General features: G+C 40.1%; 1 protein-coding gene across 1 annotated transcript in view; it reads right to left on the bottom strand.

The window, feature by feature from the left end:
- Window positions 1-451: 451 nt before the first annotated feature.
- Window positions 452-14,406, bottom strand: part of pudp (pseudouridine 5'-phosphatase) — a 29,407-nt gene continuing 15,452 nt past the window's right edge. The window contains exon 4 of the mRNA XM_079263977.1: window positions 452-1,078. Within this exon, the coding sequence (XP_079120103.1) occupies window positions 902-1,078 (177 nt within the window). The 3' untranslated portion in view covers window positions 452-901. The remainder of the gene's footprint in view (window positions 1,079-14,406) is intronic.

Below are 14,406 nucleotides of genomic sequence, written 5' to 3' on the forward strand. Positions count from 1 at the left end.
AACCTTTGACCATGTTATATCACCAGATGACTGGCGTGTATCTACAATCCAAACACTTTTTTTTTTTTTTTTGTCGTTGGGTAGGAAAGGGGGGTTCATTTAAAGTTTTTGAGGAAAATCCAGTTTGACAGACCCTCCTGGGCCGATGAGGATGCGCTCATCGTCAGTCACACAGCAGATTACACAGACAGCACAATTTAACCAGTTATTCTGTTGTTTTCAGATTCTCCTTCAGCATGCACAAGAGAAGAATAAATTTAACAATTTCCTCTTTTACTTCATGCCTCTTTCTCTCACCACGTCCAACATGCAGCACGTTGGGCAGCAATGTGAGCAACTGGACTGGACTGGTTATTAACCTGAAGCAGAAACGTTTGATTGGGGACCTGAATGTATGCGCTGAACATGACCCAACATCCTAAAATATCTCATTTGGGATTTTTATGAGAAAAACACTGACATGTTGTCAGTGAGGAGACACGTAAAATGTTTTTTTTTTTCTGTGCGAACGGCTGTAAAACAGTCAAATCACCTTCATTATGGAGGGATCTATTTTAGCCCCTTCACCCCTGTACCATGCAGCCATGATGGTCGTTAATCCTCATTATTCTGCTTCCAGTTCAGACCAAAGCTGGACAGAATTTTATTTTCCAATCCTGACATTTAACAAACTATTGTTTTAAATGACAGCAGCAGATGTCCTGGAGGCAGAGCTGTAAAAAAGAGAAAAAAAAACCAACCCTGTGGACTTCATATGAGACACATACTGAGTCATGAGACTGACTGAAAGTCCTGGTCGTGTAAGAATCTGGATGTTTGTAATGGATGGCAGTAAAATGGTTTTCCAAAATCCTTTCCAGCTGTTTTCTTTGGTTGAATGATATCGTAGTTTTAGCTTTGTTTATTCGTACGCAGGAAGGCCGAAGAGCTGCGGCTCAAACTCCTCCATGCTCCCGAGTCGCAGCGTGGCCTCCAGGGTCAGGCTGGGGTCCAGATTCTCGTCAGGAATCATCACCACCTGCATTCCTGCGGCCAGGGCTGCCTTCACGCCGTTGGGAGCGTCTTCGAACACCAAACACTGAGCAAAGACAGGAGAGAGAGAGAAGCGAGGGAGAGATATCATCTGACGGCTTTATCAGGTTAACAGATTTTCACTCCTCCAGACGTTCAATCAGAAGCAAAACGCAAAAAAGTGGCCAACAGGTTCATTTCCATTTAAATGTATTCGGCGTGACCTTCCTCGGAGGCGTGACGTCGACCCCTGCGTGCTGGAATATGTATTTAATCTGAAATATGGAAGATCGGACCCTGTAGACCCACTGCAGTTCCCACTCTGGCTTTCTTTATGCTTCTATACTCTGAAACTACAGCCATCATTCAACAGAACACATTGTGTAAATCCCATCAACTCATTTTTTACAGAACATAAACAACTTATCAGAGGCTGAAACAGAGACTTTTTTATCATTTCATGGAAAATATGAGCTAGTTTTAATCTGATGACACCAACACATCTGTAAAATCCTGCAATGGGAGCAACAAAAGTCTGGAAAAAGTAACCAGAGCAGGATTAGACAGTTAACTAGCTGAACTGTCAACAGGTTAATAACATGAGGAGCACTTCAGAGAGGAAGAGTCTCCCGGATGCAAAGATGGACACTGATTCCTGCATTTTCTGTATCGTTTAACCCAAATCAGGGTTGCAGGGAAGCAGGAGGATTTCCCAGCAATCATTAGGCGAGAGGAACGGGCATGCTGGACAGGTAGCCAGTCCATCACAGGACCCCTAAGTTATTGTCGTCTGGTAGTTAATAAAAGTATCAAGCACAAAAAGAACATTTAAAAATCTTCAAAAAAGATGTTTTTCGCCTTCACTTACACCTGCTAAAGATCTTCGCTGTTGCTTTGGAGGAGTAGGAAAATTTCCTGACTGGCCTGTTTGTCAAACACAACACATGATAATGATGCATTGCACTGCTGCAGTGGATTGGTCTGGCTGGCACCCACAATTTCTTCTTGTCAGTTGTTATTAAAAAAACATGTCGACTGGTCAAGATGCCAGTAATAAAGTTTTAGTTTTGGAATAATCAACACAAGGAGAGCACAATCCAATCCACTTTATTTACATCGCACATTTTATAAACGTAAACAGTTTCCAAAGTGCTGCACAGAATAAAGAAAAACAATGTTACAATACTAAAATATCAATAAAAACAAAGTAATAAACTTAAAATCAATCCAATAAACTGATAAAAACCAATAAATAATTTAATTAAATTAAAAAAAAATAAATAAATAAATAAAAAAAGTACACAGAGGACCACACAACTCAGGCGGTGTTAAAAGCCAGAGGATAAAAGTAAGTCTTAAGACGAGACTTAAAACACTCCAGGGTGGGGGGGCTGTTTTGACATGAGATTCACAACTTCTTTCAAGTATTCTTCTTAAGTTTGAGTTAGATTCCATTTCACCCTTTCAATAAAGATATTCATGCACACCAAACAGCCATAAGTTCCCTTTTAGGTGCCAGAAATATCGATATCAGTGAATGCCATGAAATAATGGTATCGTATCAACGGGAAAGATTTTGGTATCAACCATCATCATGGGGATGACTTGCCTGTGAATGCACACTTGCACCTGCATGAGCATACTGGTAGGCCTGACTTTTTGTCTCCTGCATGGTGCAGCTCAGGACGGCGGATTCAATTTAAGAGAAGTTTCAGTGCAGTCCACTGGTTTTCTTAGCTAGGAAATGGTTTTCTATTAGCTAGCTTAGAAATTAATTTTAAAAAGGAGGATATTCAGTGGAGATGTGTGTTTTAAAATGAGTTGGACAAAAGCAAAGCTGCGACTAATATTTCCTGAATATCACTTTGATTTCAAAACCTTGCAAATTTTATTCAAATTCTGCTCCTTCTTACAAAAATGCATGTTAAAGCCATAGACTGTTTATAGAGATGAATGCAGCCTCCGTGACGTCACCCGTAGGCTTCCGAAGAGCTAAGTTGAAGCTCGGTGGGCGGTTCCTACCGTCGCCATGTTGGCAGTGTCATGCGCGTCATCTCGCCCGGGAAAATACAAATATGGGCAAAGAGGTGGAGCTGAGAGGGGAGCTGTTAGCATCGTGGTGGATGATTGACATCGAGCGAACTCCGAGCTGTCTGTAGCTAAAAGCTAACCGAGCTAACCCCAAGATAACGGGAGCTAACCCGCTAACGGAGGTAAGCGAGCTAAAGCTAAGTCACGTTGTTAACCAGCTAAAAACTGCGGTTGTTCTACGTTCTTCTGACTTGAAGCCAGAGATTGGTACCTGTCAATCAAAAGAACACGCCCCTAAATATGCCGAACTTCGAGATTAAATTGCTTTTAAACGGGCGAGTTAGAAAAAAAATTCATTCCCCTCACAGTTGTCATGAAGGTAAACACCTAAAATGGATTTTTGAACCAGGCTGTAAACATGTTTATTTCTGCTGTGAAGTTGGTCTTTTTAAAATGGGAGTCTATGGGGATTTGCTCTGTTTTGCAGCCCCTAGTGGATGAAGGGGGAACTGCAGTTTTATGCACTTTGGCATAGGCTTCACTTTCAACCGCCGTAGGCTGCCGCTTGGTTAAAGCCCAAACACAGAGTGTACATTGGGTGTTCTTTATGCTGAATTTCAGATGAACAACTTCATCTGGCAGAAAAGTGCTGACCAGGCTTTTTTTTTTATTTTTTTTTTTTTATCCTGCATCTCCACCTATTACCACATTATACTACTAAACATCTTCACCCTTCCTTTTATATATTGTCTTTTTTCCTAACAGCATTGCTTTCCAGCACTCACAATGTCTGCTCACATTCTCTCATGTTAGGAGTTTAAAAAACAGGTCACATATTTGTAATACACACATTTCCAGAGTATAAGACATCACCATGGATGGCTATGAGTGTTGAATGATAATGAGCTTTACACTAACATGTTTTGCCTCCAGCATGAAAAGTAGATGTAAAAGAACACTGGCGCAGTGGCGAGTGAGTAAATGACGGTGACAGATGGCCCATCGCATTTTTTAAATGGTCCTGGAGCCTGGGGTAGCATGAGTGAGGAATGTGTGTTGCAGAGCGCGGACAACTCCGATGTCAAACAGAGGTCGATTCAGACGGCTCTTCCCCCTCAAGGCCAGCTTTGATGACAGTTTTGAATCATATTAACATGTGTAATATTAAGAAAATACTTTAAAAGTTTATAATCAACTTAAATGTTATTATTAGCATTTATAACCAGCTTGATGAATCCAACAGCCATTGGTCCAGATGTACTAAAATGTCATTTCAGCCAAGGAGAGTCACGATAATATGTCGTAAAGCACAAATTGCATTTTACATTTTGAAAGAAATAAACCTACTTCCTGTATATAACATAAATGGAGTTAGTCTGTTCATGGCTCAATCCAGATTCCAGCCAAACTTACTAAAAACCACAGAATGAACCTTATGTCCATCGTTCTTTTCCTTTTTCTTGCAGTGACTTAAGGTATATTCACATCAGAGCCCGCTAGACTCGGTCTGATTGGGGCCTCGGTTCAGTTATTCAGGACTGTGTTCACACTGCACCTCTGAATCGAATTGGACCTTTTCAAAAATCGGGGTCCATCAGATCCTAGTGGTCTGGTTGATCCAATTTCTGTCAGAAGTTTTACCAAATTCTTCCACGTTTTCCCCGTGAGCCATGCAGAGCCGTTTGTTATCCCACACCCAAATGTTTTGTTTGTGAAGAAGCTGATGCCTGTTTTTATGCAATACCAAGAAACCTCACGACAAGCTAGAATTGTGACTGTGGCAGTGTTTTAAATGCTATGTGTATATATTTTTGTACTTTCTCATCTTCTCAATCAGCTGTTAATGGAGCCTTTCTTTTCAACCTTGCATCAGCAAAAATGTAGAAGCAACAACTTTCTGCTTTATGTTTTTATGCCACCTCAAATGTCCGACCAATCATAGAATATTTACATACAGCTCCATGACTAGAAAGGTCGAGAACAAGGCGGAAGACGCCACCAATCACGTCTCTGAGAACAAAATGATGTCATTTTGTTTTTGTGGGCTTCAGAAGAAAAAAGAAGTTCACATTTCTGGCGGTGTATGTAAAAAGGCTGGTATGTCACTGTGTAACGTTGCCTGGAAACCAGTATGAAGCTCGGTCAGCTAGATTTATGTAAGCTTGTGTTAACTTTCTAATATCTTAAAACATTGTTCAGTCATCTGCATATATTGATTAGTAAAACTGTAGGTCACAATCAAACCCAACTTCACCATCAGCTTTCATGATTACGCCTCTAAATGGTTCAATTTACTTCCATCAAGTCTTCCCACTTTGGTCCCAGTTAAACTGGTGTGACAACGGAGAGTTTTGCCATAGACCAACAAGGCTCTGAGACTCCAAACCATCAGCAGAACTAGAATGTCTGCCTGAGGGCACATTCACATCAGTCTTTTTATTTGACTCCGAGTCCGTTTGCTCGGAAAGTCTGCTTCGTTTGGGGAAATGTGAACGCGCCAAATGAATTCTGATTCGAGCCATAAAAGCGAACTCGGTCCGCCTACAAACGCAGGTCTCGGTCTGTTTCAAGCGGACCAAATATAGGAAGCGGACTACAAAAAAAAAAAAAAGTCACTTCCTGCATTTGACCTAGCATTGCGTTGTGGGAAAATATTGTACATAGCGATGGCGTTAAGAGTCCTCTGCCTCGTCTGTTGCTCATACTGCGTCCATTGTTGCTGTGTATTTCTGCAGTATACTTGCATAAGATAAAATAAAAAAAAACAAAAAACAAAAGAGTGATAGTTTTCTCTCCATGTTTAACTCACAGCAGAGTTTTTTTCTTCATGTGTGTCTTCTCCTCTCTTTTGAAAGATACTAGTGCAGCGCCACCTTTGGTGGGAATGGGGATATATTATTGTAAAGGTTTGGCACATTTGACCAAAGTGCAGTGTAAATGCAATCTCGGTCTGAATGTATACCTCCCCACAGCTGAGCCGAGTCCCCAATCGGACCGAGTCTACTGTGGACTGTCCTGAAAGTACAATGAATGAACATAAATGTGCTTAAGCTACAGCCATTACTGAGCCTCCTCCTCATCATCGTTCCCTTAAAACTTACATTTTCCAGACAAAACAAAGGAATACAGGCGGTCCTCGGGTTACGTGGTTCTCCACTTGCATCATTTCCACTTTATAACGCTTATTAAATAAATTAGGAGATTTGGTATAAGCTCTTAGGACACATTACGCGGAGGCTGAGATGACACCTCTGTGCGTGTATATTTATAATACTTTAATTTAGATGTCTATTTCAATTGCCTGTACTGTTTTCCCATTAACATGATGTATGATATGTGTATTTAGATCGTTATTTAGTGATTAAAGGTGTATTTAAGGGTAAAAAGGGTAAAAATCCAATACCGACTTGCAGAATTTTGGGTTACGTCACGGCATAGGAATGGAACTCTTTCATCAACTGAGGACCGCCTGTATAAGGACTATATCCTGATACAGGGGTCAGTTTCATCTTAACTTACCAAGTGACAGAAAAAAATTAAAAAAGAAAAAAACTGGCTAAAGCAGTAATTCATAATTATTGAGCATATTTTTCCATTGAGATAAATTACCACTAATCTGAGTTTGAACCGTAAGCAAATGGCTCAAAGAAAAGTGTGCAGGCAGCTCAGCTCAGGGACTTCATCAAATATCATAATTAAGGCAAAATAAGTCCCTGCAGTTCTCAAAGCCACCCTGTCTTCGTTTGCTTTACTGAGGAAGACCCTGCAGCAGGATTTAACTGATCATTTGAAGTCTATGGTGATATAGAATTCAGAAGCTTAAAGAGCAAAAACAGGGAAACAGATTTGCATATCCAGAAAAGATAAAGTGGTCCACTGCACTTTAAGAAATTCAGTGACCCATTAAAATGGTCAGAACTTATTTTTAAAAAAAGCTTATAATTTGTAATATTGCAGGAAAAACTACACAGACTTCTTTTTTAGTGTTTCTTGGCCAAGATCAGCTTCAAACAAAAATCAAATCAGGTTATAAATGGTGCATAAAGGTGCATAGACAATAGGTAGAAAGTCATGAGTCATGAGAAAGTCATGAGCTTTTCACAGAGCTGATTCTTTGCACTGTGAATGCTTGTAAACCTCTGATGCTTTCAGAAGAAAGCAAGCCAATGGAAGCATGAGAGTCAGGCAGCTCCCGAATCAGTTACCACAATGTTGCAGCATCATTATCTACACATTCAATGCTCCTGTGGCCAAAAGGGAATTCTGCAGCTCTATCTACCCTGTGCAAGAACATTTTCTAACTATCTGTTTTCTTAGCACAAGCATTTCTTAAATCACTGCACTTCCATGGAGCTGCATGGTAGGTAATTGGCTTGTATAGAAGTGGTGTGACATTACATTAGCGCAGGCCAGTAAAACAAGTTTATTTTTATAATTATTACATTATTATGCTTTTGTTATCCTTTAGTTAACCTGTGAAGTTAGTTGCTTAGGACAAAAAGTGCAAAAGCTCCTTAAATTATCACAATGACCACTTCAAAGCTGCAGTATGCAGTAAAAAACAAAACAGGCTGAATTAATAACAAGTCCCAGGAGCTTAATTTTTTCTGGCGAATGAACCTGCGGTCATGCCACTTTAATCAGAACTGGGAGGACTTTAGTTTGTAGAAGTAAATATGGACAGTTAGGATATTGGGCCATGAAAGCTTATGTTTCAGTGGCCATGCTTGAATATAAACTATAGATTTCAGGGTGACCCTGAGGTGGAAGGTGGTACTTGGTTCCTTCCTCAAACGAAAATGACACGATGGTTGTTACCATCACACTCTCCAGCAGCTCAAAAGACAACCATGTGACACCATGTCCATCTCCACTTTTGCCCAAGTCTATTTTTTTCAATGTTGTGGTATTCTTTCTTTACTTTCGTAAGCTCCTTACTTATTTGGTCTGTCATTCGGCTTGATCTGCCTTTTGCCCAATGATGATGTTACAGTCAACAAAGTAGAACCAGAGTTTTTTGGGTTCCAGTTGATATAATATTTGTCAGTTTCTGAACATTGAAAAGAATCTGTTGTAGAGAAAAAGAGCTATTCAGCACTAGCTAACAGAACTGGACAGAAACCTTTCATTAAACTGATGGGAACATGTCTTTAGCCACTATCTTTGAAATGGAGTCTGCTAATTGCTTTTCACATCCAAAATTAAACATACTTCATACTAAACTAACTGCCTTACTGCTGATTATTGGTCATTTTTATTATAGTCTTATAATATGTTAGTTTTACACAACAGAGGTTGCATCATACTAAGGTGCACCTTATGGTGCAACCTCGACATACTGACATGAGGGTCATGAGGTGTTTCTGGTCATACATCAGACACCCTCACTCTTGTGACCCAACCAGGGTTGATCAATCTCTGACTTGTGCCTCAGTATCACACTACATCATGCATACCTGCTCCTCAACCAGAGCCAATGAAAAGCCTTTCCAGCGGATTCCATCATTTTCTTAACAGCTCCACGCCTGTCCAGTTCTCAGAACCCTCAAAGTCCACATCACTGCACTTGCAGCAGGCCTTATACACGTTCCTCCAACACTTAGTCACCAGGTCGGCATATCGGGCCTTCTGCTCTTGAGATTCCTCTTTTCTTCCAGGGGAGATTCAAGTCTATTGGCACCCAGGACATCAAGAGCATGTCTTGCTGGAGTGTCTTTACTGCAATGATTTTGGGTGTTCTCAACTGTCTCTCAAGATCAACCAATAGCTGCCAGTCTCCTGCTGTTGCCAGCAAGCCCCCATGGATCTTCTTTGGGTGCTGGGGCTTCTTCCCTGCTTGAACAAAGGCAATGTACACTTGGAAGGGTGTTGCCACTTGCTGTTGACGATACAATACAGATGCGTCAGCCACTGCCCACAGGAAGCAGAGCCACCGACATGAGCCTTTTCAAAGCCTTTTGAGCAGCTCTTGAGGACAGGTTCTAAAGATCTTCTCTTTGGCAAAGCTGCACGCAGGTTAGGCCTCAGATGAAACGATTGGCAGGGCTCAAGAGAATGTCATATGGTGACTAGACTAAGAACTGGAAGTTCGTGAAGCTCCAAATTCTTCAGTTCTGCCCAAGTGATGATGTGGCTGGCTGTATGCTCCGATTTGGTCCATACCTCTGTTTGGATACGTCAGCCATTCTACTGGAACAAGCTCCTTCTACCACCTCCTAGATCAGCTTCTGCTTCTCGTTTTCAGTCACATTTCAAAAGAATAGTTGAATAATTCTCAGTGATTTGGGAAAGTATACCTAAATTTCACCTTCATAGTATTTGCATAGTTCAGCTCACTGGGTTTCTGTCCTACTATAATAATGAATCATAACTCGAATGGATGGATGGCATTAAAAAATATAAAGAATAACTCTTAGAGTTGGTGAAGAAGTTAACAGGTCTTGAGCATAAAGAAAAAAAAGGGAAATTGTGACAGACAATAAAGCATACCTGCAGCGGGTCAGAATTTAGTTCATATAATGGTTTCCTTTTAACCTTCAAACTCTGAGGTTTTGCCTTGATCATGCAATTTTCATCATTTTTATGGATCGCATGTCAGTGAGAGTAAAAGGTTCAGAGGTCTGTCTGAATGGATGCTGTACAAAGGCATCGCTTTTGGTTGCTGCTACTTTGATAATATCTTGTTGATGTGACTTTGTATAGACACTGTCATGCAACCACTTAAAGCGTATTATAGCAGAAGGGCATGTAGTTCAAGAGTTTATACAACCTTAGTCAATAACTGAAAAGGTGAATATTTAGGGACAAAGTTGAATATATAAGCTTTGTAATAAGAAGCCAGTTTAATAGTCACACAAAGCTGATATTTTAATTGCACCCAATTTGAATATCTGGATTATGAAGCCTTCCCCAGGTGTAATGCTTTGTATGATTAATGACAGCAGAAGAACTTGTTCTCTTCCTCGTTATCAGCATGAGCAAGAACTAGTTCACTTTCATGTTTCATTAATCTTATTCAGGCTGTCGAGAACTTTTTTTTTTTTTTTAGAAAAATCTTGTGTCTTATCAACTGTGTTGCTACATATTTGTGAAAAATGTCTCATCTCCTCACAGAAAAGAGAGCTTCTTTCTTGTTCGCTCAGAGTTGGCATCAACATCACATCACTCATCCCAGAGGCTGATGAGCAGCAGTGTTCATACTAAGGGGACCTGAGACTTTCATAATGCATTAGGTCCATAAGGTCATACATAAGGCAATATATTGTGAAATAGAGTCACGAGGAACTTTTATCAGTTCAGTTGCTACAAACTAAACATCAGAATGAGAAAGAAGTGGATTTAAGAGACTCTAAACATGGTATGATTGTACGTCTGAATTTTTTTTAGAAACTGCTGATCTGCTGGGATTTATAAACACAACCATCTCTAAGGTTTACAGAGAGTGAGTTTGAAGGAGAGAAAATATCTAGTGAGCAGTAGTTGGCAGGAACAAAAGGTCTTGTTTATGTCAATGGAAAATAGGCAGACTGGTTGGAGATGATAGAAAGGCTGAAAGAAGTTTGAGTGCAATCTCTAAAGACACAACTGTCGAGCCTACCAACTTAAATATCTACTTAACAGCCTACCTCATTATCTAAAAATATGTTGAGTTTCAGTCAGTATTGAGAACACATCAAAGCACAGAAAAAAAAACTGCTGAAAGACTTTATACCTTTGATCAATACATAATGTTACGGATTCATATTAATCTGATAAAGTACAGTTTCTTTATAAAAATGAGCTTTCCACAAACACCACTTGGACCAATACCTTTCACATTCTACATCAGGGGTGGGCAACTCTGGTCCTGCACAGACCTGCAACTGTTGGGCGTTTCCTTGCGCAAACACACCTAAATCAAATAATTGGGTAATTAGCAGACTTGTGCACAGTTCGAGGTCGAGTTCTTCACAAGCTTTTTAATTATGTCAGATGTGTGTTAGGTGTGTTGCTGCATGGAAAAACTTGCAGGACTGCGGCCCTCAAGGACAGGAGTTGCCCAACCCTGTTCTACATGTTTCCATTAGGTAATATTATAAACAGGGTAACATAAATTTCCTTTGCTATGCAGATGATACTCAGCTATACTTATCCAACAAGCCTGATAAAAATTAATCAGTTGATCATATTACAAGCGTGTCTTAAAGACATAAAGACATGGACGGCTAATTTTTCTTGTAAATTCAGATACACAAAGGTTGCTGTCTTTGGGCCTGAGTGCCTCAGAAAGACAACATCTCGCTCTGTAATTACTCTTTGGAAGTTCTTTGTCTTGCAATTTGATAAAAGACACGCTGAGATTCTGTTGTTACTTAAACGAAAAGCTCAGATCTTTTAACTGAGCATCTGGTAATTAAGCAGCTTAGATTAAAGACATACAATTACACATGCATAGAGTATGTTTATCATGGATGCATTATGTATATTCCACTTGTTAGAAGCATAGCGAAGCCCCATGAAATTAACTTGATGTGTTCACAAGCAACAGCATGCAAGTAACCGGCAGAGGGGAATTTGATCAAATCTAAGTTCATTCATTCATTCATTATCCTGATTGCTTAGTCCAATGAAGGGTCACGGGGAAGCTGGAGCCTATCCCGGCGGTCTTTGGGTGAAATGCAGGGTACAGATGGACAGATCGCCAGTCCATCGCAGGGTCACACAGAGACAAACAATCACTTATGCTTACACTCACTCCTATGGGCCATTTAGAGTATAAACCCAACATGCATGTCTTTGGATGGTGGGAAGAAGCTGGAGTACCCGGAGAGAACATGCTAACTCCACACAGAAAGGCCACTATCCAAGCCTCGTCCCAGCCGAGGATCGAACCACCAACCTTCCTGCTGTGAGGCCACAGTGCTGTCCACTATGACACCGTTCAGCCCAGAAAACTGATAGAATTGTGAAAACAACCCAAACATTAAGGCATACAAACTACACTGGGAAATTCCTTGATGAAATTAAATAACCAGCTGGTAGAAAAAAACTGAAAAAAGGGTCAAATTTAGAACATTTAATCATGTTGCGAACAAAGAGCTGCCTTTAATGACGGTCATGGGACCGTAACCGCGGAATTCAAGTTAAATCTCATTCCAAAACAACCTATATTCAGCTAATTGCAAGCTAAACTAATGACTTAACCAAGAGGTCAAAATGTTCATTTGTTATTATTTTCTACATTAAATATGGTTCCCATAGCTTAACTGGTTATATCTGATAAAGATAAATTAACAAAACATAACAAGAAAGTGGTCAGTCAGTGTTAATTTTAGCTGTTTTTTTTCCATCAGGAATCAGGTCTAGAACCAGGTCTTTTTCACGCATCTGACACTGAAAAACATGTAGAGACTTCCTTGCTTATTACATCATCTAGACATCTGTATTGGCATGAATTTACTGCATCTCTCTGCCCATGTTTCCATGTTTTTTCTGCAAAATTTAATTTAATTTAATCAAGTCATTTTGTTCCTCCGCTGATTACTCACTTGCAACCAAAATAACTACGACACAAACAGGTTAGTCATGGTGTAAGTGAAAGAGAAAAACTCTGCCAGGAATAGATCATTAAACGTATTTAGAATGATCTCATTTGGACATAATTTTATCAAATTAGAAAATAATAAGCTTGCAATACACTCGCAAAGCATATCCTACACAAAAAACTAAAAACGGAAAAGATGATATGATTAAAGTTCCAGTTTACTTTTAAGATAAGTATCGTTATCGTAGTCCGTGATGAGAATCTCCCATTCCACCACATTCCTTTAGAGGCAGTATAGAAAACTCAGTGATATGTCCAAGAAAGCAGCTGGAGATGACGTGAACTTTGTGACATCTGGCTGGTAGTGTCCATCAGAAGATGCTACACTGTGCTCGTAAATGGATGGACACGGTCAGCAGCAGTACTCAGGTAGACTATTACACCTCCACCAGTCTTAACTGTTGATATAAAGCCGGATGGAACTATGCTTTCATAATGTTTACACCAAATTCTAATTCTACAATCTGAATGAATGGAGACCAGATAACGTTTTCTATTGTCCAGTTGTGGTGAGTCCGTGTGAATTGTAGCATCAGTTTCCTGTTCTTAGCTGAAAGGAGTGGCATCCAATGTGGTCTTCTGCTGCTGTAGACCATCTGCTTCAAAGTTGGACGTCTTGTGCATTTAGACATGATATTCTGCATACCTTAGTTGGAACCAGTGCTTCATTGACTTTCTGTTTGACAACCAGTCTACCCATTCTCCTCTGGCTTCTGACATCAGCTAAACATTTCAGTCCAGACCACTGTTGCCCACTGGATATATTAGTGAGCATTCTCTGTAAACCCTAGAGGTAGCTGTGTGTGTGAAAAAGATCAGCAATTTCTGAAACACTAAGACCAACAATCATGTTACCTTCAAAGGCTTACATTGACCAAGTCCCATGTTGTCATGTACTGAGTTGGTGTCATATGATTTGTGATTGGCTATTTGTGTTTCCCTGCAGTTATAAAGGTGGAACTAATGAAGTGGTAGGTGAGTGTATACATTCTGTGTTGGACATGGCTGGTTTGTTTTGCACTGATAAGAAAAATGAGTCGTAGTTACAGTACTATGTCTGTATCCATGAAGTCTCTGCGAACCACATGGTATTATACTTTTTTAACGTAAAAAAAAAAACTGCTGTAATATCTTATTGGTGGTTCACTCGAAGCTCGAAAAGTTGTTGATTTGGACATAATATTTCCAGCCATTTTTTACTCGAGACAACACACTTTGGCTTTTCTGCAGTTTTGTCACATCTTGTTGACTAAAAACAAGCTGGTGTATTTTTTCATCTGAGTTTAGATTAAGGCAGCAAGAGCTGACTGCTGGATGTGTGTTATTACCTTGCGACTGTTTCTTGTGTTTTTATCTTCCTGTCCACCCTCCTGCCACCAGCCTCACCTCAATCTGCTCTGCTTGCCCCCCCCCCAATCATCTGTCTTTCACCCATCCTCTTTTTCCTGTGTCACAGAGTGGAAGTCTGAGAGTGAAGCACCATCATTCGTTATTCCACTGAACACTCTGTCGATTCCCCCTCTGAACCGCAGGTTCATATCTCATCAAGAAAAATGCCAGCTTTAACTGTGGCTGGCTCCAGATTAAAAAAAATCAGGTGCATCGTGCCACAGGCATCAAAAAGACTTTTAAGTGAGAGGACAGGAAGTATAGTATACACATCTCTTGGATGCCTCCAATTTTCCAGTTCAATTAGGCTATAAATGTCCAAAAGCAGTATTAATTGAAAACCACTGTTGAGGGTTTTACTGTCACAATAATTAAGGTGAAGGATTATGAAA

Source organism: Telmatherina bonti (assembly GCF_933228915.1).
Source record: "Telmatherina bonti genome assembly, chromosome: 24".
Classification (NCBI taxonomy): domain Eukaryota; kingdom Metazoa; phylum Chordata; class Actinopteri; order Atheriniformes; family Telmatherinidae; genus Telmatherina; species Telmatherina bonti.